The sequence below is a fragment of the Labrus bergylta genome, chromosome 6 (genome assembly GCF_963930695.1).
Source record: "Labrus bergylta chromosome 6, fLabBer1.1, whole genome shotgun sequence".
In the NCBI taxonomy this organism is placed as follows: Eukaryota; Metazoa; Chordata; class Actinopteri; order Labriformes; family Labridae; genus Labrus; species Labrus bergylta.
In genome coordinates this window covers 5747406-5772452 of record NC_089200.1, presented here as the reverse complement: position 1 = coordinate 5772452, position 25047 = coordinate 5747406, and the positions used below count along the sequence as shown (strand labels likewise).

General features: G+C 38.9%; 2 protein-coding genes across 2 annotated transcripts; both read right to left on the bottom strand.

Annotated features, from left to right (window-relative positions):
- Positions 1 to 369: 369 nt before the first annotated feature.
- tm4sf18 (transmembrane 4 L six family member 18) lies at positions 370 to 8098 on the bottom strand. Its single transcript, XM_020651545.3, has 4 exons — positions 7799 to 8098; positions 3476 to 3544; positions 2807 to 2949; positions 370 to 2164 (listed from the first exon to the last, which is right to left on the bottom strand). The coding sequence occupies exons 1-4, from the start codon at positions 7976 to 7978 to the stop codon at positions 1966 to 1968; spliced, it is 591 nt and encodes a 196-aa protein (XP_020507201.1). The 5' UTR covers positions 7979 to 8098; the 3' UTR covers positions 370 to 1965.
- A 2662-nt stretch (positions 8099 to 10760) lies between these two features.
- LOC109997155 (glutathione hydrolase-like YwrD proenzyme) lies at positions 10761 to 24490 on the bottom strand. The gene is made up of 12 exons (XM_020651543.3): positions 24195 to 24490; positions 21931 to 22084; positions 21691 to 21844; positions 20492 to 20698; positions 16596 to 16748; positions 16432 to 16519; positions 15617 to 15788; positions 13877 to 14033; positions 13276 to 13458; positions 13074 to 13158; positions 12785 to 12880; positions 10761 to 11665 (listed from the first exon to the last, which is right to left on the bottom strand). Exons 1-12 carry the CDS (start codon positions 24292 to 24294, stop codon positions 11520 to 11522), a joined length of 1695 nt encoding a protein of 564 aa, XP_020507199.2. The 5' UTR covers positions 24295 to 24490; the 3' UTR covers positions 10761 to 11519.
- Positions 24491 to 25047: the final 557 nt, after the last annotated feature.

The window sequence follows — 25047 nt, the reverse complement described above, 5'->3', positions numbered from 1 at the left end:
TCAGCTCCAAGGGTTGAAGAGCACATTTGCTCAGTTTGGGTCGTGATGCAAAGATAAATAAAAGACAACTCTGGAAACTCCAGGACAAACACTTGAGTCCAGGACTTGATTACAACACAGAAAGCAGGCTACATTCAGACATGCACATAGGGGAAAACATGGTTGAAATAAAAACAAAGTATGATGGAAAACCTTGGGGAGGGGAGCATGCATGAATCTCCTTCATCTGTGCTGTACTGGACCCTTTTTGTTATCTTACTAATTACGTATTTTTGGATTTAAGGGTTAAGTCCACTGTACTGAGAATATCCTTCCTGTAAGTCTACACCTGCTATTTGAGGTTAAAAAAAAAGATCATCTGCACAATCATAAAATGGAAATAGTTGGGTTTTTTTATTCAAGGCAGCACACACAAACAAACAAACAAACATTATAAAAATATGTCACTAAAATATATATAAAATGTCTGTTTACACTGACCTAGCATTGGAAAGACGCAGAGAAAAACAATTTATAACAAAAGTTGTCCTTGAAAACAAAAGTATAAACACACAAAAACACACACATCTGCTGATGCTCCTCAGTCGGTCCAGTGTTTAAATATTCGAGCCAACAGAATGAAACCATCCCTAATGGATCGAATGATCACTAAAATAATGGAGTAGTGTCCCACTTGTAGTGACACCATAAATACTGATGGTAAAAATATGTGGCTTGTTTACTGACACTAGTTTAAATCATGCATTTAACAATCGGGTAATTGTTGGTTTTATGAAGTCAACGAGGTATACTGGAAATAATGATAATAAAGAAAGTGAGCAACCTTGACATTAAGAACTCAGACTGTTTAGGTAAGTCATCAATGGTACAAAAAGTTATTTGTGTTCTTTAAAGGGGACATATTATGAAAAATCCACTTTTACAGTATTTCAAAAACATGTGAAAAAAAAATGTGAAATAAACCCATCCAGTTCTTTGTTTGTGGTCTGCGTAAGTCTTACAACACAGAGTAAAATGCTCCGTTTCAAATTTGCTCTCCTTGTGATGTCACAGTGGGATTCTGGTAAAAAAAAATAAAAAATAAAAACTCCCCTCCTGTGTTGTCTCCGGCAGCCATGTTTGTCCCAGGGGGAACGCTGAGGAGTTGCCATGGAAATTCAAAGCTGAACTTGTGTCGGCACCGGTCGGCACACCCCATGGAAGAGAGGGGCGGGGCGGGGGGGGGGGGGGGGGGGGGGGGGGGTTCATTGCATTTAAAGGGACAGACACACCAAAACGGAGCGTTCTGAGAGAGCTGGTTTATACAGGGTCACAAACCTCCTCTGGTGCTTGAGTCATGTTATATTCTGACCAAAGCACAGCACAGATGTTTCATTTAGACCACAGGGGGACTGTTTGAAAAGGTGGAGAAGGGGGGATAACATGTCCTCTTCAAAAAAGTCAACACAAAAGTGTCACACAACTGATTAAACCTAACATCCTATATACCTAATATTATTATTGGATGCTCTTCTTTGTCTTATTATCTACATTACTATGTACATAATGGTCTGTTTAGCGTCTTTTTACCAGTTGCAAGTTAATATAGCATCATTAATCTGTTCTTATTCACTATTCAAGACACACACACAAAACACACAAAAACACAATTTCATTATGGACTGATGACCCGTTGCCCTTGAAATTTAATCAATCCTCATCAATGGCTGAAGAGTGATTTCTCCCACTTGAAAAGGAAAACTGAAAGCATGAAAATATCGTGGTTGCACTTTGTGTCGTTGTAATACTGTGTTGTACTCACACACATATACACACACACTCACACACAAGGCAAAAAGGCTGTGCGTACACATGTGCCCATAAATGTCCCATAGGTGCATGTACAGGTGGATTGAGTGACTGCCTATGTGTGCACACGCTCTTGTGTCTCTGCAGGTATACATACAAATGTGTGTGTGTGTCTAACTAAGCATTAAGACTGTACTCCTGCTTATAGCAAAAGGGCCGACAGACAGCGTTGACTAAACCGCTTCCGAGCTGCATGAGACAGATGATGAACTCCAGCACAGCCAGGCCTATCAACACACACAGCAGAGTCACGTTCCACTCCACGATGTTGACCGGCTGAAGACATCGGGACCAGGTCTCTGGTTGTAAGAGATACCTGTAAGATGGAGAGCGAGAGAGAGAGAGAGAGTTCAGAAACAGCAAGGTATTTATTTTGTAAATTATGGTACAATAGAAAGCTATTGGATTGGAATGGATTGACCATGTGCTACCATAGTGACACGTAAACCAATAGTGGTAGAAATGAGTAACCATGATGCCAAATATGGTCACTTCTGACTCCAGAAAAAACAAGACTAAACGACTAAAATGCCAAATTTGAGTCACCCATTAGGTGACTTTGTGTTTGTTCTCTTTTGTTATAAAGTCTATGGATCAGACCAAAGGCAAAGATATGTTTTGTATAGTAAGATTATAAACTCAATACAAAGATGTGAATAAACATGCAAATTTGTAGACCTTACTTTTAATGTTGCACCTGTTTCGGCCATTTTTATGAACTATTAGGTTCAGTATAACGAAAGAAAGGGTTCACAGAAACAGCCAATGCTGCACTACAACACTTGTCACATTAGTGTAGTGAATTCTAGTGTGCATAAACTGCCCTCTAATTTTTGGAAAATGAAAGAAATGATCAGTTTCAACCTACAAGATGATGCATCTGTATGCCATCTTCCTTATTGGTTATACTTCCCATAACAGCCACATACACACACATTAGGAAAGAGTGTCTCCATACCTGCCCCCCTGGTCTAAAAAGGGGTAAGACCATCCAAAAGAGGTGAAGCACTGGGGACCCTGCACCAAGGTGAACCCAGATATGACCAAACAGTAACAGGACCCCACCAGTCCGATCACAGCTGCCAGCACTGACCCGCACATCTGGAGACCAACACAGGCACACAACACAGTATTAAAGAGGATATGCAGGAGTGTGTCTGTCTGTATGAAATGTGGGTTGGTTCATAGTTTAGATACAGAGGCAGCTGCTTCACATACACATTCAGAAATCCACACTTGCAGCTGTGCATGTGGCTCAAGTTGTGTGAGCCAAGCTTACTTAGTGGAGGGTTAACTAACAATGGGACCTTTGTCGAATTATCAACACTGGATTAGCATTAGCATTCCACCTCATAAGGACATAGTGTTAGCTGGCTTAATGACTACTGTAGAATATTATTCTCCGAGTGTTGACAAAGGAGAAGGAAAAAATGAACTCTATGAAGAGCAACAAGGGGATAAAGACCGTTTGTTGCCATAAAGCCTTATTTTTAAAATCAAGAATAGTAGAGCTCTGAATGAATTTCATCCATCCTGAATCGAGACTGTGAAATCAGTGTTTGGTGATCACTAGATATTGCAGGTTTGAAAATGTGCAGTGTTACTGAAAGTTTGTAACGCCCCTTACCATTAAGCTCTCGTTCCAGCAGAAGCTACATTTCCCCAGAGAGATAAACACAACAGCTGGAACCAGCATCTGGAAGAATAGAACAAAAGGTTAGTTATTTTACTGCATTTTAATCCGTTATTTATTCTTTCATTTTTTTTTTTTTTATCAACAAACATATAGATCCATTTATCTGAATATTCATGAATACTCCCCATCACATCAGCGACCATTTGTATTCTACTTTGCACTCAAATGTATTCATACATATTTACTGCCCTAATCTTGTTATTGAGAAGCATTATTGATCATACTGATTTAAATAAAAAACATTATCTAAGAAGTACAAAAAAAACCACAAAAAGTATTGTGATCAACTTAAAGATTTGTGTGACCTTTGAGAAATCTAAGAAGTACTTTGTCAGAGTCAAATGTACTCAGGCACATTCGAACATATTATGCTGCTTGTCGATTAATATGGCAGAGAGTAAATATTCTAAATTATACCGTCGAAAACAACAATCATTTTGATCACTATCGTTGACTGTCAGCATGTTACGTTCACATTTTAAGTAAGATTTAAAGTCATCTACAACATAAAGATACTGACCACTCGTAAAAAGTCTGGTGACATGAAGACATCCTCATGGGAACATTTTATTTATTGCCTTTCAAATTGTATTTTCCATGTTTCCAAAAACTGTCTTTAGCCACACCGCTAGCTTGGCTAAAAAAACACCCAGGGAAAAGAGTTCAACTTTACCTGCATATGGCTAAAATAAAATTAGGACATGTACTTATGTTATATCTCTAATCTTTATATTTTTGCGTATTGATTGATGATTGATTTTGATTAATGGAGGACATTTCTAACAATTAATACAGATTATATAATAAAAAAATGTGCAGTCCGTCGAGAGCCTTAATGAAATGGAACAGCAGGAAAACAGAGACTCCTTCATGTGTTTGTTTAAAGGATCTACTCTTCTACTATCCCTCCTCTCTTTCCTCTTCGCTTCCTTTTTCCTGTCCCGCTGACTCTCTCACAGCGGTTGATCACCTTAAGTCACATCCTAACAGAGGGGTTGGGGAGGGGGAGTTCCCAAGGTTTTACACATCAACACACATACAGAAAGCTATAGGCATGGTAAAAAAAAAAAAAAAAACACATCCTGGATGTCACCCTGAATCACTCTCCTTTAGATGAGGCAGAGAGAGAGAGAGAGAGAATAAAGAGGGAAGCACATTGAGAAAGGAAGCAGGAGCGCAGAGGGAGGGCAGGAGGAAGGGTGGGAGGGGGCTATAGTTAGATTTCTCTCATGAGGGGTCCAGTTTGCTCTTTGACTTTTTAGTGTTTTGTTATTTCCACGAGAAAAGGAAAAAGCACACAGGGGAAAAAATAAGATTATCATGAACCGTGTAATCACAGAAAATAGGAGCTTCATAATCCCCAGGATAAAGTCTCTTCCTCCTCCTTTTATATCAAATACAACATGTACCAACCAACCTAAATACAGATTGTTTATTCCATTAAACGTGGGAAAGACCTTTATTCACCTGAACTGAATCAAGGGACAGTCTCTCACATGAGACCTTTTATCTTTTTTCACCTGATTTAAATTAGGGATGGGCATTTCAAGCCAAAATACTGTTCACAAGTCACTGGAAACTATTTAAAGAATATTCAAAGATTATTTTTAGTTAATGTGTTTGGCTTTGAGATGTGCTTCAGCCACCATCTGATGATCCAAGGCCATTAAAAACCCCAGCAGTAAAGACATTCAGACAAAAAATGTTTTATAGATGAGATGAAAGTTGCCTGAAAATAAATGAATGACTATTCAAATATTCAAGAATAATGACCCATCTCCAATTTAAAAGAGAAATATCAAACTCTGACACCTAGCATTTCAAATTGGTACTGCACTCAAAATTCAAACATTGGAGAGAGCTGTCTCCCTCCGCCCCCTTCTCCATATAGACAATGTGGACGCAGGTTGCCATGTCGCGGACACAGAAGTGTTTAGTCAGCTCTGCATCGGTCTTGAAGCCTTTCTTTGCCCTAGCCTCTCTCCATTTTGTCAAATATTTATCCTAGTTTTACCACGTTTGTTGTTGTGGAGCTTTTTAGTTCAGGTAGAATCAGTTCTATCTGCTCGCTTCTTTCACTGCAACACCTGTTGGTTTCCTGTTAGTCTGGCAAACCGAGGGGTGTCCAAAACGGTCATGTGGCGGTGCCTTAAAACCACCACCCACCTTCTCTGGTCAATACAAACACAGACCGTTCAGGACTGGAATCAAAACTTAGATGTTGAACAACATAGTTGAAGAGTTGGCTACTTAGCTAATTCATTTCCTATGATAACGTTTTATGATTAAATTTATTAGATATCGTACATTTTGGTCCTTTAAATGTATCATAACAGATAAGAAGAATTATCCCTGTGGTGTTAGCATCAGTAGTCTCTGTTCAATGGTAAAGCTGTTCTGAGCGCCCCCTACAGGCCTGGAGCGTTCTGGATTTGCTGCAGTTTTTCTCCTGCAGTTGTTGATTTGCATCGTTTCTTGACTTTGCAGCGTGTTTGCTTTTAAATGCAGTTGTTCTGTCTTGGTGCAACCTGTTCTTTCATTCACAGTCTGTCTCCATCGTTGTGCTCTTGTTTTGGACTTTTGCAGGTATGTTTGAATTTGTGTTGTTCCTGAATTTGGAGCCTGTTTCTCCTTATAGAAATTCTTTGTGCCAGTGCAGGGCAACTTCCCTTGTCGGCCACTGTAAGATGGACACAGTTAGTGCCAACATCTACTGCACGCTCAGGCAGTGCACGTGTATTCATGGAGTCTTTTGGGTTTTTTCAAAATCTGGCTTATTCTCGCTCGGTTCTCAGAAGTTGCCTATCTCGGCCCTAAGAGCCTTTCAGCAATTTAAGGGGGCGTAATCCTCAAAACTTTTATTGTGAAAGATTTGCAGGAGAGGAATTTCAGGCGTACAAAAGGATCATTTTAAGGCTCAGACATTTCTCTTTCATAACTCAACTGGACCTCGTAACCCCTCCAAACATTGTTTCATGAAAAATATATTAAAAGTTAAAATCCCACAGTTCCACCGGCTGTTTTCGTTATGTGATGAGATATTCCTGAATCATGATTCACTCTTTCTTCAGGGACCAAAGGAGAAGCAAACTATGAGAAAGTGTGTAAATATTTTAAGGGAGTAAATCGTTGTGTATCCAGCACAAGTGCTCTGCTGGTCAACAGGGCTAATCTTGTCTGGAGAAAAACACAATCTCTCCTCTGTTTCTCCTCAAAACCAAACTGAAAGAATAACTCCCTTCTGCTTGGTCCGAGCATAAACCCATCAGATCAGCAGCATGTAGAGCAGACGGATTAACTGTGAATTTACACAACCCTCCATTGTTCTGGAAGAACATCTGCAAACACACACACAGACTGAACAACTATGAAAGGGGAACAAGTCATCACTTGCTTTATCGTCGTGTTTTTAGGTTTTAAATGTTAAAAATAGGTGCAGAGTACCACAGATAAATCAATTCAAAGGACGTGAAAACGGAGGAGATGATTCACAGTGACTGTGGTTTGTTATTTATCCATTTTAAAGTTCTCTCAGTGGTGAGTTTTACTGTCACATGGCTCAAATGCTTTGAAAGCATCTCATTCATTTTGGTTTACGTGAGAAGAAATTTCCTTCAGTTATAAAAAGAATCACTTGCTGTGACGCCAGCTGACGAGTGAATCGGAGTACTTTTAGCGTCTAATGAGTGTCTTCACTGTTACTCATGGTCATAAGTTCCACAACACGGGACTAGTGACATCAGGGGAAATATACATGCACAATATTTGTGCCTGACAAAATGATTATATTATCTATTTGAAAAGATGCTGAAAAATATAGAATCACAGAGAAAAACATTATTATGAGATTTTTTCTACATCACTAGTTGCCATGAAAAAAAGTTTCAAGTACAATGTAAGATTTGATAAACACATGTTTAACTTGTGACCATGACTGTGAAACCAACTTAAGACCACATAAACTCAAAGAAAAGAAGATCTTGTGATACTAAGGTTGACAATTTGAAGAGAGAAGGTACACTACAGTGTGTTTGTTCCAAGTCTGGTCAAAACACTGATGATAAATACTCAAATAAAGGGATCTGTTTGTGTGATTGGTGTTGCTTCAAAAGCCATGACCAGCGCCTAAAGTTTTTTTTTTTTTTACTTCAGACAACAAATGTTGAGATGTTCCCAACTCTACAGAGTGTAATGATCCCACTAAAGTTTCAAAAACTGCTATTTTGATCTACAGTTTTAGTATGTTTTACTCACCACTAGTCCCCCTCCTCCTAGTCCTCCAAAGTACCAGGTGTAGCTTGCCAGACGGTCCTGCTTGATGTAGGTGGTTTCTCCCATAGGAAACAGCAGCAGCAGGTTTGCTACAATACAGCAGAGGGCTAGAGGCAGCAGGGCCAGGCCCAGAGAGCGGGCGAAACCCACCGAACAACACATCCCGCACTCCAAAAACACACAATCACAACTGCAGGGAGGAGAGGAGAGAGCTGGAATGGTCTGAGGAGAGCCGAGAAAAAGAGAAAGAGGGGAGGGAAGGGAAGGGAAGGGTCGGAGCAGCTGGGGAGACCGGAAACAAAAACAAGTGACGAGAGGTCACTGTGTGTTTGTGTGTTTGTGTGTGTGTGTATGTGTGTGTGTGTGTGTGTGTGTGTGTGTGTGTGTGTGTGTGTGTGTGTGTGTGTGTGTGTGTGCACAACGTGCGCCAGGAAACACACACACAGGAAGCTGACCAATGCCGGCAGGGAATTCGAACAGAATTATGACAAATCCCACAAGTGTGTGTGTGTGTGTGTGTGTGTGTGTGTGTGTGTGTGTGTGTGTGTGTGTGTGTGTGTGTGTGTGTGTGTGTGTGTGTAGTTTCCCACAGCCTCTTTGCTGCACTTAGCACTCTGAATAATTCTCAAGAAATCAACATGTTTAAATACATAATTAATGTGTTTATCTTTTATACTTTTTGCACTCTACTATAGTCACTGTCTCTGCACTGTAAGACCAATTACTGACTTTATCCATAATTAATCGTTCTGTGTGAAAGGTAACAGAAAATATTAATTTCCTGAAGCAGAAAACAACTTCTATACACAAGATTTTTTCAATTTCGAACAATACAAAAAGAAAAAGTGCTCCATGACTCTGTGATCTAAGCATGTATCCAGTGATGCATTTTCTGTTGTTTTGTTAATAATTTGACTGTTTTGATTCTAATGTTGACAGTTCGGTACACTTACAGGGATCCATTTTCATTAATAAGAACATAAAGTTACAGGAAGTGACATTTCAATTCACAATTTTTGGTCCTAATGAATGATCAAGATCTCATAGTGTGTCATTTTCATCACACACTATTTAAAGTAAAAAATTATCTTAAATTTTCTTTTGCAAGTAAAGAAATAATAAAATAAGTATTACCAAGACAACTGAAATTTAAAGTGAATCAGTAAAAAGTTGACATCAATGGATGCTTATAAGCTTTTTTAGTTATTAACAAAGTAAAAATGCATCAAATTATAAGTTGATCAGAGAGTCAAAGAACTGCAGCGCTGCAGATTTTGTAATTGGTTACTTTCCAACATCTGCAAAAGGTCCTCTGACACCTTATTGTGTTGTGAATTTAAACTAGCTTAGCTTTAGGGACAAATGCATAAAGAAATTGATCATTTTGCATTGAAGATCTAACTGTGGATGAGTTTTACAAGATCCAAGATGCTCATCTTTACATTAAAGCGTCCATAGGCAAGGCCCTTTCTATCCAGGCCAGAACAAGCTCAGCAGGTTTATAGGCCAATAGGGCATTACATGATTCTTAATTGCACTGTGTCAGAAGGCCACAAAGACCATGCATGTATACATACGTGTGTTTGTCGGGGGCCAGAATGTGTTGAGCTTCTTTATAATCCTGCTGGAATTCAGATAAACTGTGCTGTAAAGCTGTAACCGACCACGGATGACCCGCTCTAACGAGCTGTTTGAACCCGTGTTGATTAAGGCAGATTGTGTAAAACTGAACGTGTTTGGGTGGCCAAACACGTGGCTCTTTATAGGAGTAAATGGTTGGTACCAGGGGCTTTGGAGCATTAAGGGGATAAATAGTCAAACAAAGTCCAACATGTTTCTACATCTAGAGATTTGAGTTTGAGCTTCCTGCTTCTCGGTGCAAGTAGTTCACAGGCTGTTTATCAAGTTGCTCATATTCTCAGCGTCCTCTCTCACCCAGCCGAAGTCACTGCTTAAAGGGGGATATCATTTATCCTGTTTGTGAGGTATGAGGGCAAAGAGGGCGTCTACAAACAGCTAACAGGGCACTTAAGATAGACATCATATAAGCACGAGGGCTAAAGGTTAAGTACCAACTTTAGCCAGCCGGCTTGAAAACATCAAATGAAATGGATGTATTGTATGACTCGTACAAGACTAAATACATCAAGAGTTGTGCCAATGGAAAAACCATGAAGCACCCTAAAGTGGGAGATGTTCTTTACCCACAGCAGTTTGTTTTTTGTTTGTTTGTTTAAAGGTGCCAGACAAGAGACTGTGAGTGTCCTCTGGGCTAAAAAGAGGCTAAATGTAATGGCATTGTGCCCATAAAGTGATGCAAGAAAGAGGTCAGAGATTGAGCAAATAACATCAGTATCCACCCGTCTAGGAGCTGAGGACATACAAGGCAAATTGTGATCAAATAAAACAAAAGTTTTTAGGAGTATAGCAAGAGAAGTTATTGTTTGGGGGAGCTTGAGTATTCACACATACAAGTCGTTTTTGGAGACATCTTGCTCTTGACCCCATCGTGGAACAGACCAGCTGATCGGACATTAACATCTCCATCAGGCCCGGCTGTTAAAGCACAAGTCATACAAAAAGACCCATGTTTTCTGGAACTGATTTGGTACACTCACACCAATGATTTCTGTAATACTACAAATAAAAAAAGAACTGATTAAGCTTTACACGTCGAGGACTCTCAACAGTTTGAACTTCTCCCGATAAAACGTTGCACTTCACGATATCTGGAGCCTAAACCAGCTCTTTATCATGTCTGTAGAGAGAGATCCATTGAGAATGATCACAACATGACCAGAGAACATTTCCATAATGTGACAATAAATTACATTTCATTTGTCATTTTTTAAGAAAACTTACAAAATCATGAATAGATCCTGCACATTCTATAAATCACTTATAATACAGAGGGACAAGAAAAAATACATACTTCAATTTAAAATGTGGGTAAGCAACATTTTTATGGAGTTATAACACTGATTGACATTGAGTGATTCACATCACTTTGAAACATGATTTAAATTCTTACATAAAATGTTGGCCAGAGAGGGAGAAGGATCACACTCGTAAAGATACTGTCAGCAACAACTCATGTAAGACTAACAGATAATAAGCTCAACCAAAACACAGAGTTCAAGGAGGGTACCATTTGTTTGTAATGAAATGTTGCACAGAAATGGTATTTCCTGTTTGTTGTTTCACTTTTCAGAGTTTATAAAATCATGACCCTGGCTTATACAAAGCTTGTAGTCAAAGGTATGTCATCCCAAACTATAGCTATGATCAGACTGCTTGTTCAAGGCCATTAATTAGTCCCCTTTCATGTCTCCCTCCCTATGGATGTCACAGAGGAGGAACCCCGCCTCTGTGCCGTCATCAGAGGTAGTATCACAGGCGTTAGGAGCGAGATGGGTTTTGTGGAGTCAGCTGAGGAGAACAGCTCCATATGTTTCTCTTCACGTTGCGCAATGTGAAGTCCCAGACAGGGACACCAATATTACGACCCTGAAGAATCATTATGAATGTACAAATATGTAATAAAAGCGGAGATTTGTTACAAGTTAAAAGTCTGATAACAGTAAATGTGTTTAAACAACATACAACACTTGAAGTTCTTATTTTTCATACACAGAGATTTACTTTCTGAAAGCTTTGGGAGAAATCTGTCTAATGTGAAAAGTAGATGAAGCCATGTGTGTGTCTAGTATCCCTGAGCACATCCATCCCCGCGTGGATCTGATCCCGCCCACAGAACCCTGGACTGGGTATCAGTTTGACTGACAGATGGGTTCCACCAGTCACCGACTGTGATGATTTGTCCACGCCCAAACTGAGACCTTTTGTGGCCTGTGTGTTCAAACAGACAAATATCAATAAATATACACTGAGTCCATTTAATTATCTTCTCTTTTGTTCCTATTTTGCTGGATAAACCAAATTATGCCACATCTCATTAGCATGCCAAATTCCCAATATATATTTAAATAAAATACATGTAAAATTTGAACGGGGTTTCCCTTTTTAAGTCAAGCTGTAACCTGTTGTGTAGGTATAGACTGCTGTCTGTAAGACATGTGTTGTATACTCATCTCTCATGCTACACACAGTGTGCACGTCCACACCGCTGACATGTTAACTTGTGTTTGTGGCTGTCGCAAAAGCGTTCGCAAAACTTTCACCCTGTTCATTTTAATCCGAGAACGACAGGCGACTGGCTGGTCACGGTTTGGCCATGATCCGATTCCAATCACCAGCCGGTCCATCGGTTCACTTCTAGTTTTTTTAAGTCTCTTGTTTGGCATTTTGTTGTTTTGTTTTTGGAGCCCAATATGAAAGAGGGTGGACAGCCAAGAGTTCAGCAACTTGAGTAAGCCCATTGCAAAACAAAGCAGCCTAATATAATTCAGTGTAATTAAGTGGTGAGTCACGTGAACCCTCATATAAAAGTTAAAAATAAGATATTTTACCATGGGGCTTAATGGGGATATACAGTATACTCTCAAAGTTAGCCAGCCTCAAGTGGCTCAGGAGCTGCAGTTATTGTTGCCATAATCAAACCAAAGATGCTGCTTGGTTCAAAACTCCTAAGAAAAAATCAGAGACCCTGTCAGCTTACCCAGAATGATGCATGACAAGGAGGAGGAACAAAATAAACACAACTGAAACAACTGGCTACATGGAAACTGCATGCCGTTTAATTCTAATTCAAATTAATCATCAAAATTAAACCTCAAGAGTTTAGGTGATGCTATTAAAACTCATCATCATCAACAATAACTGGCAGCTTGTACCACTGCTTGTAAACCATGTTCTTTCCTTCTTGTGTTAGACTTCCATTTTATTCTATTCGTAAACAAATGAATGGGAGAATGATCTTCTTTTAAGACATACTTAACATGTAAAGATATCCATACAGCTTCTTTAAACGGCAGCTGTGTAAATTAAGAAAAAAAAAAAAGAAGGTACCTGTGATTGGCCAGTTGACTCTGTGGCCCCGTCTTCTCAGCTCCTCGGCGACCTCCTGATCGACCCCCTCCTCCAGATTGACCAACCATTCTTTAGCTGGACACACAGAATGTATCATCAGTGGAAGTCACATAAGTGTCTTTAGATCACAGTCATTCTGTGTTTAATGCTGGTGCTTAAGGGCGACATCTACTGGATCAAAAAGTTGCACATTCTTCCTTTAAACACAATTTCAGTTACACTTGTGTGTGTGTGTGTGTGTGTGTGTGTTTAGTTTGGGGGAGCATACTTTTGTGTTCGTACTGTACAAAGACTCTTGGTGCATCCAGAGCTTGTTGAGGATTCATCCCAAACTCCAACATGTTTAACAAAACCTAAAAAAAGAACAAGAAATATTTCAGTTGAACTCCTGACCTCAAATTAAATTAAGGTTACGTTCAAGTCATTTTGAGTTCCTTCTTATGACTAGAAACATATACTGTCCATTTTACCTGCGCGTGTCCTTGCGGTTGCATAAAACCCCCCATCACCCCCAGTGCAGCGAGCAGTCGGGGTTTCTGTGATGTGGTCGCAGGGTCAGTGAGAAGTGCGGGTGTTATAGTGTGATACGGCCGCTTTCCACCAGCTACACAGTTGACGTGGTTACGATGCAGAGAAAAGCAGGCGCCTCGGTTCTTAGAGGAAAAAGATGTCACATAAACAGTCACACTATTAACTATTATTTTCAACCTGACATTTCGTTTTGTGCTGTTGTTTTATTTGTGAATATCACAGGCAGGTGAACAAAGTCTGTGGAAATGCATGCTGCCTTAATACTGCAACATGTCTCTCTCCACGTTTGGTCCATAATTGATTTTTCAGAAAGTTTCCATGTTGGCACAACACACATTTACATTTACATAGACACACACAAAGCACAAGCACACCATATATTCCTGCTCTCGACAGATAATGTTACCATGCAAAACCCCCTTCATAAAATCTGGTGTTTTACATTTACCATTCTGGTCTTGGCTCAATTATTTATCAGATGTTTTTCAGCTTAATGCACACACTGCTACCTCACAGGCAAACAAAAAACCACCCTCAGACCTGTAGTGAGAATCCACAGTCCTTAGGGACCAGCCCGCTTCCAAAGCCCATGTAGTTGCTGTTGACAAATGAACAGGCGTTGCCGTCGCTGTCAATCACACAGAAATAGACCGTGTCACTTCCTGTTGTCAGGCCAGGCTCTACCTCTTTCATGGCCCTGAAAGAACACACACAAAATAAAAACATACACGAAGCCCTGATGTTCTTTGCTGTTTTACCTTCTGATTATTACAAAAAGTTAGAGAATCAGAGCAAAGTGACACCCAGAGAGAAAAAGGAAAGAAAACTGTTATTACGACATGAATCTCTGAAGCCTTTATATGACACAACTTGATTCTACTACGTATTTATTGGGTTCTTTAAGAAACATATTTTGGGAAAGACACTTGTGTCCTTCTTTTTTTTGCTTCTGACTTTGATAACAAAAACCAGTATGATAATGCCATTAAATACCATTATAAATACCATTATGATCATGTTTGTACAGTAAATGTAAAGTTTCAGAGCAGTAAACTGAACATGGGAAACCTGTGTTTTTGTTTTGTTTGTTTTGGAAAGGATTAGAAACTCACTTCCTGATATCACCAGATCTTCCTCCACTACTTGATATGTTTATTATATGTAAGGAAACAGAGTGAACGTGTTCTTTTTATTGATGAGAGACATGAGACTCTGATTCACATTAAATGTAGAGCGGGTTGAATCACAAAGGTCGAGTCTGAGAATGTTATTAAGGTTGTTTTGGTGATTATTATTAAATTATTATTATTATATATTATTATTATTATTATTATATTATATATTATTATTATTATTATTATATTATATATTATTATTATTATTATGTTATATATTATTATTATTATTATTATATTATATATTATTATTATTATCATTATTATTATTATTATTATTATATTATATATTATTATTATTATTATTATTATTATTATTATTATTATATATTATTATTATTATGTTATATATTATTATTATTATTATTATTATATGTTTGTATAACTTTCGATGTGTCTTGTTGGTGAGCTTTTCATTTATTTATTTACAGCAGGGGTCATCAACTGCTTTTTTCTTGACATTCACTGTGGGGTGCGGACTTTAAAATACAAGCACCTTTTAAATACATAAGCCTAATGAGTATTTCAGCCTTGTGATTTTATTTTTATGTTTATTGTTTAATCACCAGAGATTATTTATATTCTGGGGCACGGATGGTAAGCTTTGGGGAGCCAGGTGTGGGCCGCGGGCCGCCAGTTGATGACCACTGATTTACAGGTTTCTACAAACATGTGCTTAATGTTATAAATTATCTTTATGTGCTTTGTCATTTAGTTTGCTTGTGTGAAAAAAGAAACTGGGAAGTGTGGGATTGGTTTATGTATTTGTGTCTGTGTTATATGATGCAGTAACACCTCAGTAATTAAAGGTACTTTGTTTGTTATTTAATCATTATGTTGTATTATATTTTATAGTCAGTCCGTCTGTTTGTCTTAAAGCTCATAAAGTTCAAAGTCCACAGAACTGACCAGTAAATACTTGTTAATGACAAAATACAGACAGCCACACGGCGTGGCATGAAGGGAGGGACATAAAGGTTACAGGGAAGTAAAAGTCCACAATCCTATCTAAAGTCAACAGAGCACGACTGGTACACACTGGTACTAATAGACACACACAGACACACAGACACACAGAAACACACACACACACACACACACCCACCTGTCCATGCTGATGTGCTGCGCTCGCTGATGGCTGTAGCTTTTGTCCAGTAAGGTTTCTAAGGGGATGGTAGCATGGTCTGGGTCGCCCAGGTGACTCATAGCATCACTGGACGCCAAGCGTACAGCCTCCACAAGTACATGGATGTAGTCAGAGCTGTTATGGACTGCAGCTACACACAAAAAGACACAAACAATACAACCCAGGTGAATGATCCTTTGACCGGTCAGAGCTGCAAATGATGATCAAAAATAAACTCTATGACCAAAAAGAATATTCTCTATTGTGACTTTGTTTTTGAAGAAATTATTACAGGAGTTTTTAAAGGACAGAAGATAAATAAATCTCTATATAAATAAATGGAAACCATGAATATGTAATTACATACATTATATTTATGTAAAAGAAATGTGTAATTTATCATTTTTAAAGTCAATAATTTGTACTTGTTTTTACTAAAAACAAGGAGTTTTTCCTGTAACGGCTCAAGTACCTGCTTTACTGTGCAGGGTCAGGGTTAAAGGAATTATGCATAAGGTGCTCAGACACTGTATTATAACATTTGAAAATCACAGCATTAAGAGTAATCCATAGATTGTGAGTAGTTTTCATGGAAAAAAAACTTCATTTACAGTATTTCAAATAAAATGTTTCAGTGGTTTGAGCAGAACAAAAATAGCAATCCACCTCAATGCCAGCAGAGATGTAGAGAGAGAATATGACTGGGTTTTTATTTATTCTTTTTGTTTATTTAAATCACCAAACTAGTGTTAATGAGTGAGATTCTCTAGTGGCATGCATCGCTGTGCCAGTACCTTTGAGAGGGAAGTTCTCCAGGATGTTGAGCAGCAGCAGGGCAGCCAATCCCTGACTGTTAGGAGGAGGCTCCCACAGACGCACACCCTGCACACACAAAGGAGTCATTCCCTCTGTCATCGACTGAAAAAGAAGTCTGAGCGTCTACGGTTGCTGACCTCACCTTGTATTCAGCGCTTATGGGGGTGATGACCTCACTGTCGTGGCTGCCGAGGTCATCCAGGGTCATGACTCCTCCGTTTTGGTCGACAATATCGACGATGGCTTGTGCGATTCTGCCCTGGTAGAAAGCGGGTTTGCCGTGCTTGCCGAGCTCCTGTTGAAACATCGGCCAATCAATCAATCAATCAATCAATCAATCAATCAATCAATCAATCAATCAATCAATCAATCAATCAATCAGTAGAAATCAAATAACACTAAAGTAGAGAAAACAAAAATGTAAAAACAATTGTTTTTCCTTTTTGTAAAGCCACAGGAGTTTGAAAGAAGTGTCTGTGATATGTCCACCTTTATGTACATATCACAGACATTATGTGTGTTTGTGTGTGTGTGTGTGTGTGTGTGTGTGTGTGTGTGTGTGTGTGTGTGTGTGTGTGTGTGTGTATGTGTGACCTTTCAACACCAGGAAGTAACACACCGTCATCCCTGAGGAATGACCATTATGATGCCATGGAAAACATCCATCACTGAGGCTGAAGTCACTGCTATTGTTTCTACTGTGTCAGAAATCTGATTGTGTGTGGGTGTGTCTGTCTGTGTGTGTGTGTGTGTGTGTGTGTGTGTGTGTGTGGGTGTGTGTGTGTGCGTTTGTGCCTGTCTATATGGGCGTACTTGGAAGTGCTCCTGCATTTGAACGTGACTAAAGAATGAGTGTTTGGTGTAATAATTGAGAAGAGCATCGACCACTGCATGCTTAAACAGTGAAACACACACAGACGGACAGATAGGCACACAATGGGGTCAGCCGTGATAGAAGTGAAGTCTCAAAGCCAGGAAATTACAGAATGAGTGTGGCTTTATTGTCTCTATGGTCTACACCAGTGGTTCTCAAACTATGGTACGCGTACCACCGGTGGTACGTGGGCTCCCTGTGGTGGTACGCAAAGAAATCTCCACAATATAAAAAACAAACCTAAAGCATAAAACAACATTTGTTTTTGTCGTACTCTTATCTAGCTTGTATCTATTGGGTTGTATTCATATCAAATGTGTTTTCCCCTCTAAATTAATCTAGTTTTTGCAACAAACAACTTCAATCTGCTCAATTTATGCTCACAGACATAAACAACAACAGGAGTACACCTCGCGTTTTGAAAAGTTCCACTCAATATTCCGTTATAGTTCAGTCCTGAAACAACAGCAAGCAGCTGTAAGCCTACATTTACATAATATTCTGTTAATGTAGGTCTACATTAACAGATATTCTGTTATTTATTGGACTTCAGCACAATCGGCAGCGAGCAGCTGTACATTTACATTTTAAAAACGGTGCCAGGAGAAGCTTCAGTTTTGATGCATGTACGGACAGCGGACCTCATCGCTCCCCCTCCCTCTCTCTCTCTGGAGCTCTGAAGCTGATGTGATTCTGCTCTCTTTTGCTGTCTTAAAAGGGATTTTTGAACACAGAGACTTATAATAAAGAGGCTCTGGTTGCACGGAGCCTGCGGAGCGCACTCCTGCACTCTCACGCGCTCTCTCTCTCTCTCTCTGTCGCTCTCTCTCTCTCTCTCTCTCGCTCTCTCTCTCTCTCTCTCTCTCTCTCTCTCTCTCTCGCTCTCTCAGGCACGCAGCAATTTTATGAATAAATGAAAAATTTAATGAGAACAGCTTGGAAATATACTTGGGCCCAGGTATCGTGTTTGTGTGGGAAACCCTGGAGATTAAATATTTCCAAACAGGTTGTTGGTATAAAGTTGTCATTTTTATTGTTCTGCACTTTTTGTGTGTAAGTTCTAGCACTAGCCCTTAGTAGGCCTACAGTGTGGCTGCCAGCAGTCAATAATACATAATATTAATTTACCTCTTGCATGAAATGTGTGTAGAAATAGGCCTACAGTGTATTTTAACGTCTACCATCATGGTGGTACTTGGAGAGCCAAATATTTTCGGAGGTGGTACGCAGTCTAAAAAGTTTGAGAACCACTGGTCTACACAACAAAAGTCAGGATCTCACATACACATGACAGACAAGAAAAGGAAATGTTAAAGGGAGAAAAAGAACTCGCAGAAAAAGTGCTACCTCACTAAAGTAAGGCTAAATGGAGAGTCTTAACACACACAAAAAAACACCAGTTCAGTTCAGTTTCATAGGAAACTTGTGATTTAAAGCTCTAAGATATGCTGCTTTCAATGTGTAAACATTTATATTTTGCCTAAAAATGTCACAATTATTATGTTAATTTGTCAAATTACCTACATACCATCATCAAGGTAACAGCTCTGAGCCTTTGAGATGAACTAAATGTTATAAATCAGTAAATCAGTCATACTGTTTATATAGATACAGTCGGCATCAAGGGGCTCGCCCAGGAAACATCACCTCTGTTTGGCACTGAGGGGAGAAAACAAACCACTAGCCACAACGCTGAAGCGCTGCTGCACCACAAATAAACAAAAAAATCGAAAAACTGGAGTTTTATTTTTTACCAAAACGAAGAACAGGCAGCAAGCCATCCGGCGGGCGGCCGTGAGATCCAAAATATAAACATGTTTATGTCTGGAGTCAGCACTTCAGTACAGTTTACTTTAACGTTTCCTTATCAAAGCAGTTTAAGATTCTTTCTATCAATGTTGGATTATTTGGTTAAAAGGCAAATGAACTGCATACGTTTTGCAAACTGCGTCGCATCTGTTGAACTCTAATACTGGAATAATATTACAGAAAGAAGTTCAGAAGTTCATCTGTTCTGCAAGTGTGGCAAGTTATTTGTGGGTGTGTTTTTTGTCTTTATTGGATTAGACAGCTATAGAGAGAAAGGAAATGTTGGGAGGTGAAGGCAGGGTGCAGGTGCAGCAAATGGCCGACGACGGATTTGAACCAACGGCTGCTGCAACAAGGACTATAGCCTCTGTACACTGGGCGCACGCTCTAACCACTGAGGTAAACCTGCCTCCCAGTCTGGATGTTTTAAATGTAACCAACATTTTCAAGCATGAACAAAATGTTTTATTAACTTAGATTTTGTCTTAAGGGGGCATTAAATAGTGGATCCATATTTTTATTGAAGAACAACAAAAGAATTCCTTTGATGGCCCTTTTTTGTAAAGATTTTTGGGCTTATTGATTGACAGGACAGCTGAAGATAATGTGGGGAGAGAGAGTGAAGGATGACATGCACCAGGACCAGGATCAATCCTGCGACCGGTGCATTAGGGACTGTAGCCTCTGTTCAAGGGACACCAGCTCCACCAACTAGACCAGCACCCCTTAAAGTCAGATTTATGATGCACACAATGAAAAGAAAAACAGAGATTCCATTTTTTCTTAAAATCTTTTTTTGTTTCTGGTCTTCTTTATTTTTTTCTCTACTCCAATCCTTACATCTTTATTTTTTTTTATTTGAACCATTCTTGACTTTTTCTTCTGCCTTCCATCAAGTCCTTCACATCTCTCTCTGTCCTCTCCTCCTCTCTCTTTTAATCTCCTCACTCTTCCATGTATTTCATCTCTCAGACTGCCTCCTTTTCCCCCTTTGTCCTGTTTCACTCCCTCCTCTTCATTTGCTTTTTTGCCTGTTAAATGCCTTTAGTATTTTCCCCATCCCCGCTCAGTGTACACCCCTCCCTCTCTTGTTTTTCTTGCACATTAATTCTAATGCATTAATGGGTTCAGGGTTAATAACTTATAATTCCTCCAGGTTTATTCGAGGTCTTCTCATGTAGAGGGCTAAATTGAGTTCAGAGAAAGCAAACAACCTCTGGGAGGAGGTGAAACGTGTTTATTTGTTTCTCTGATGTTGGACATTGTTGTGTTTCCTTTGTTCAGGGAAACCTGACCAAGAGCTCCTCACATAACCTATTAATATGTGTTTTTCTTTTTACGTTTCATGGACTTACCCTCAGGGTCTGGGCAAGCGAAGGATTTCTGAATACTTGTCCACATTTAGGTGCTTGACCATCGATGAGCAGGTCTCCACCCAGTTCCTTCCCATCACTTCTCAGAGCAGCAACCCAGTTCGCCCAGTGGTGAGCTGCAACCTCTGCGACAGGAAACCCCACCTCTGCTAGCTCCACCGCCCCGCTCAGCACCTCCTGCAAGGACAGCTGAGGAAACAAGCGAGGGGAAACACGCGAGTAGTAACTCACAGGAAATCTCTCCGAGCAGGAAGTGTGAGTCATTGTTTTGAGGAAAAAAAGAAGTTGAGATGATGGTCATTTTCTTTGAGGGTTTTCCAGACAGAAAAAAAAAATCGGATAAATGTCATGAATCTGTGTGAGTCAGAGGGAACTCTGTACGATGTGGTGTGTAGGAAATCCCTTTAATATGTACTACTCACTTCTATTTTAGTTGATGACCAAATAAAACAAAGAGTTGTGAACTAGATTTGATCTTGTTCCTTTGGCAGTGAGTAGGAACAGCTGTTATAGTAATGTAGTGCGTATCTTAACAATTAGAAGGTAAAGGGTCAGATTCCAGTATTAAGAAGTAAAAACATCACTGCATCTCTTTTTTTTAAATATGGCGGTCTAAAAATGACATAATCATACCAGCTGACTCGCTGCATCACTACTCCGGGAATCCTTGTGGTTGCGTCATTCATGGAATAAAGTGGGATGACCAAAGACGCTTTTTACAGAGCAGCTGTGGCTCGGAGGTAAAGTCTGCCGTATCTCAACCGGAAGTTGCTACTACTGCTGCTTCGACAGCTGCGTGTGAATGTGTTTGAAAGGATTGGTTAACACTGATGGACACTTTACATAGCAGCCTCTTCAATGGGTCGGTGTGACCTTCTGTGTAAAAGCGCTTTGAGTATTCTACAGTCTAGAGAAATCGCTATACAAGCTAAATCTCATTTAACATTTTATCTTTAAAGTGAACGCTTTCATCCTCAAGGATCACAATCACAGTCACACAGGCTGTTCATCCTTAAGAGTACAGTGCAAGTGCTTCACAGTTTTTACATTTTCAGTCACATATTTTTGGACCCTGTTGAAACCCCTTCCAGATGGTTAAGTTTGGAAGCTCCTCTAACACTGTGTTTTCATTTGATCTTATTCATACCCATGATTCTACACACACAGAAACACAAACACACCTTGTGACTACCAAACAGCTGCACCGTATCACACCAGCATGCAGGGGCCCCTGGTACGGTGACATTCAGGGCATCAAAAGGTGGAGGAGGGGTCTCTGCAGTGTAGCCACGCCCTTCCAGGTAGTCCAGAGTCTGAGCTACGGGTGAACGACCACTGAGGATACAGAAAAAAGCTCAGCAAAACATTCTGTGTTATCAAGGCACAAAAAAAAAAAAAGGCAGAGAGAGAAGAGTGACCACCTGCCGTTGATGCCTCTGATCTCTCCCGTGTCTCTGTTGAAGAACAAGCAGAAGGCGTCTCCACCTGGACCCGTGCTGCACGGTTCGGTTACTGCCAGTGCTGCTGCTATGGCAACCGCAGCATCTGCAGCATTACCACCACGCTTCAGGATGTCTGGACAACAGAAAAAAACACAGTAATGTATCATTAATGTTGATGATTCGTAGGGGCTTTACTGATGTTAAGGAACGTCATCAGTGTACGCTTTAACTGAATTTAGTTTGGATGGAAATATCTGGATTTTTAGAAGTCCAGTCAAACGAAAAAAGCTGAAGCTCAGGTACATTGTTTTCAGTTAAAGTGAATGTGTCGATAACATACATTTAGAGGTCTGACAGCACTAAGCTGAAGAATTACTTGTCGACTACGTAGTTATCATGTTCCCCTCGAGTGAACTGTTCCCCTCTTTATTTTCTATCTTAATGTTTCCTTTTCCCTTTCTCACAATAGAATAGAATAGAATGTCTTTATTGTCATTATACAATTGTACAACGAAATTATTTGGCTTCACCTTAAAGTGCACACACATACAAGCATCCACAGCTAAAAACAACAAAAGAAGAATTATTAGAGTTATTTACAGGTAGTAGCATAACAGAATATAAATAGATATTGCAGAAATACAAAATAAATATTGCACAGTATGAAATGTAAAATATTGCAGAAATATAAAATAAATATTGCACAGTATGAAATGGAAAATATTGCAGAAATATAAAATAAATATTGCACAGTATGAAATGTAAAATATTGCAGAAATATAAAATAAATATTGCACAGTATGAAATGGAAAATATTGCAGAAATATAAAATAAATATTGCACAGTATGAAATGTAAAATATTGCAGAAATATAAAATAAATATTGCACAGTATGAAATGTAAAATATTGCAGAAATGATGTCGATGTCTTGTGTAAAGATCTTTGAATTGCCTTGATGCTGAAATGTATTATATAAATAAACTTGCCTCGCCTTCCCTTGAATTTTTCAGGCTAATTCATATTTTTCCAGATTAAATTTAGTCTACTTCAAACATCTCTCCTAATAATGTTATGTGTTTCTGGTATTTAGTGGTGTGATATATTGAAGAGAATGCATTAGTTGAAGTGAAACACAATTATTTCATGAATCCCAATAACAACTTAAGGACATGTATGCCTAACATAGAAACTCATTTTTCTACTGTGTATGGTTTTAATGTGTAAATCTACATTAGTAAATGTATAACATTGTGTATGGAGGGAGCCTGGAGTATAATGTATAGTCATATGGTAATATTGTTGCTCTATGAAATATGGAATATAAACGTATAGAAAGCATATAATAGTTTATAACTATAGTCTGGGGTATAGTCAGGCTGTAGTCCTCCAAGCGGGCGGCCCGGGTTCGAATCCAGCCTGTGGCTCCCTTCCTGCATGTCATTCCTCTCTCTCTCTCTCTCCCTGATTTCTGACTCTATCCACCGTCCTATCTCTCCATTAAAGGCACAAAAAGCCCCAAAATAAATCTAATAACTATAGTCTGACTATAATTAATCATTTATGGAAGCTTTTCATTTATTTTGATTTTTTTCCCTTTTATTGTTTTGATTTGGTTAACTGACAACTGCTTTCTGTTTTGTGAAATCAGGTTACTTTGTTTATTTGTTGTTTTTTTTTTGCAGCTATTCTTGTTTTGATATACTGTAGAAATGAAATGTTCAAAGGGTTCATCCTACACCTTTTCGGCCATTTTTTTTTTATTATTATCATTATTATTCGTGTATGTTTAATGCTTTGTGGTCATGGACCGAAATAAATATTTACTACTAAATACAATTTTAAAATGTTCCTAAAGTAGGGCCAACACCAGAACTAATCAAAATGCAAAATGACTACTGTTCAGTTGAAATATTTTAGTCTTTGTCAGATTAGTATTGTTTTAGCCTACTCACTGGTATTATTGGTCATTTTAAGAACTTTATTAGCCTATTTTGCATTATAACTCAGATTTTAAAACTCATCATGTGTTTTATATGTTAAACTTTCCTTTTAAAAGTGTAAAAACTACAGGCTAGCATTCTGTCAAATAACTTCTTTATGACTTTAAAATACATTTATTTTTATGTGAGATACCACAGTCTGAACACATCACCGAGAAATGTGAACCTTTAGATGACTGATGATGATTTATCTCCATGGCAACAGATGATCTTTATCTCCACGGCAACACTGTTTCACTCACCCAGCCCAATACTTGAAGCCAGCGGCTGATTGGACGCCACACAGCCGTGTAAACACACCACAGGTGAACGACGAGAGGCGAAAGTCAAGTCGATGTCCATTCTGCTTCAACTTCCGACGAGTGAGCAAAACAAAAGTGCAAAAAGAACCACACGAAATCAAACGGTGATGGACTTTTCAACTTCCGATCTGTTGTTGGAGCATCGATTAAGACTGGCTTAACCAGGACGGCAGTGTAAAGAAGTAGATCACCGAGAGCATCGATGGTCTGACTTCAACAGGAGGAAGTGATGTCTAAAAAAGTAAAGCAATGTTGGCTAGTTTCCCTTCCCTTTGTTAAACTCTTGGCTCTAAACTGAGATGATTAGTGTTTATTTGATGACATGAAACACTGTCAGAGGAAAGTAAGATGGCAGATAACAGTGACTGATGTTGACCTGTTGATGAAATGCTCATCTCTCCTTGAAACCAAATTATTGTAAGAAATCAACCGACTAAGTATGGATGGTTAAATAAGTTATTTGGGGAAACTAACCTCAACTCACACATTTTTCCATTCAAAAATATTTATATTCTTATGAGTAAAAAAAAAATTCAAGGGAAATTAAATAATAAGATTGCATTTCTTCTGAAGGGCAAAAACTAAACAAAGTCATACAGAAGTATTTTTTGTTTGTTTGTTTTATGGTGGTAAAATATGATGATAATTTTATCATGGAGATATATTTGTGTGAACCTAGATCAAATATGTTTCACCGTTTACTTTACTAAGCCGGTTGATTACAAACATCATTAGATCACCAGGTTTGAAATTAATTGATCTTCCATTTGTCCCACTTCTGATCGCTGTTGGA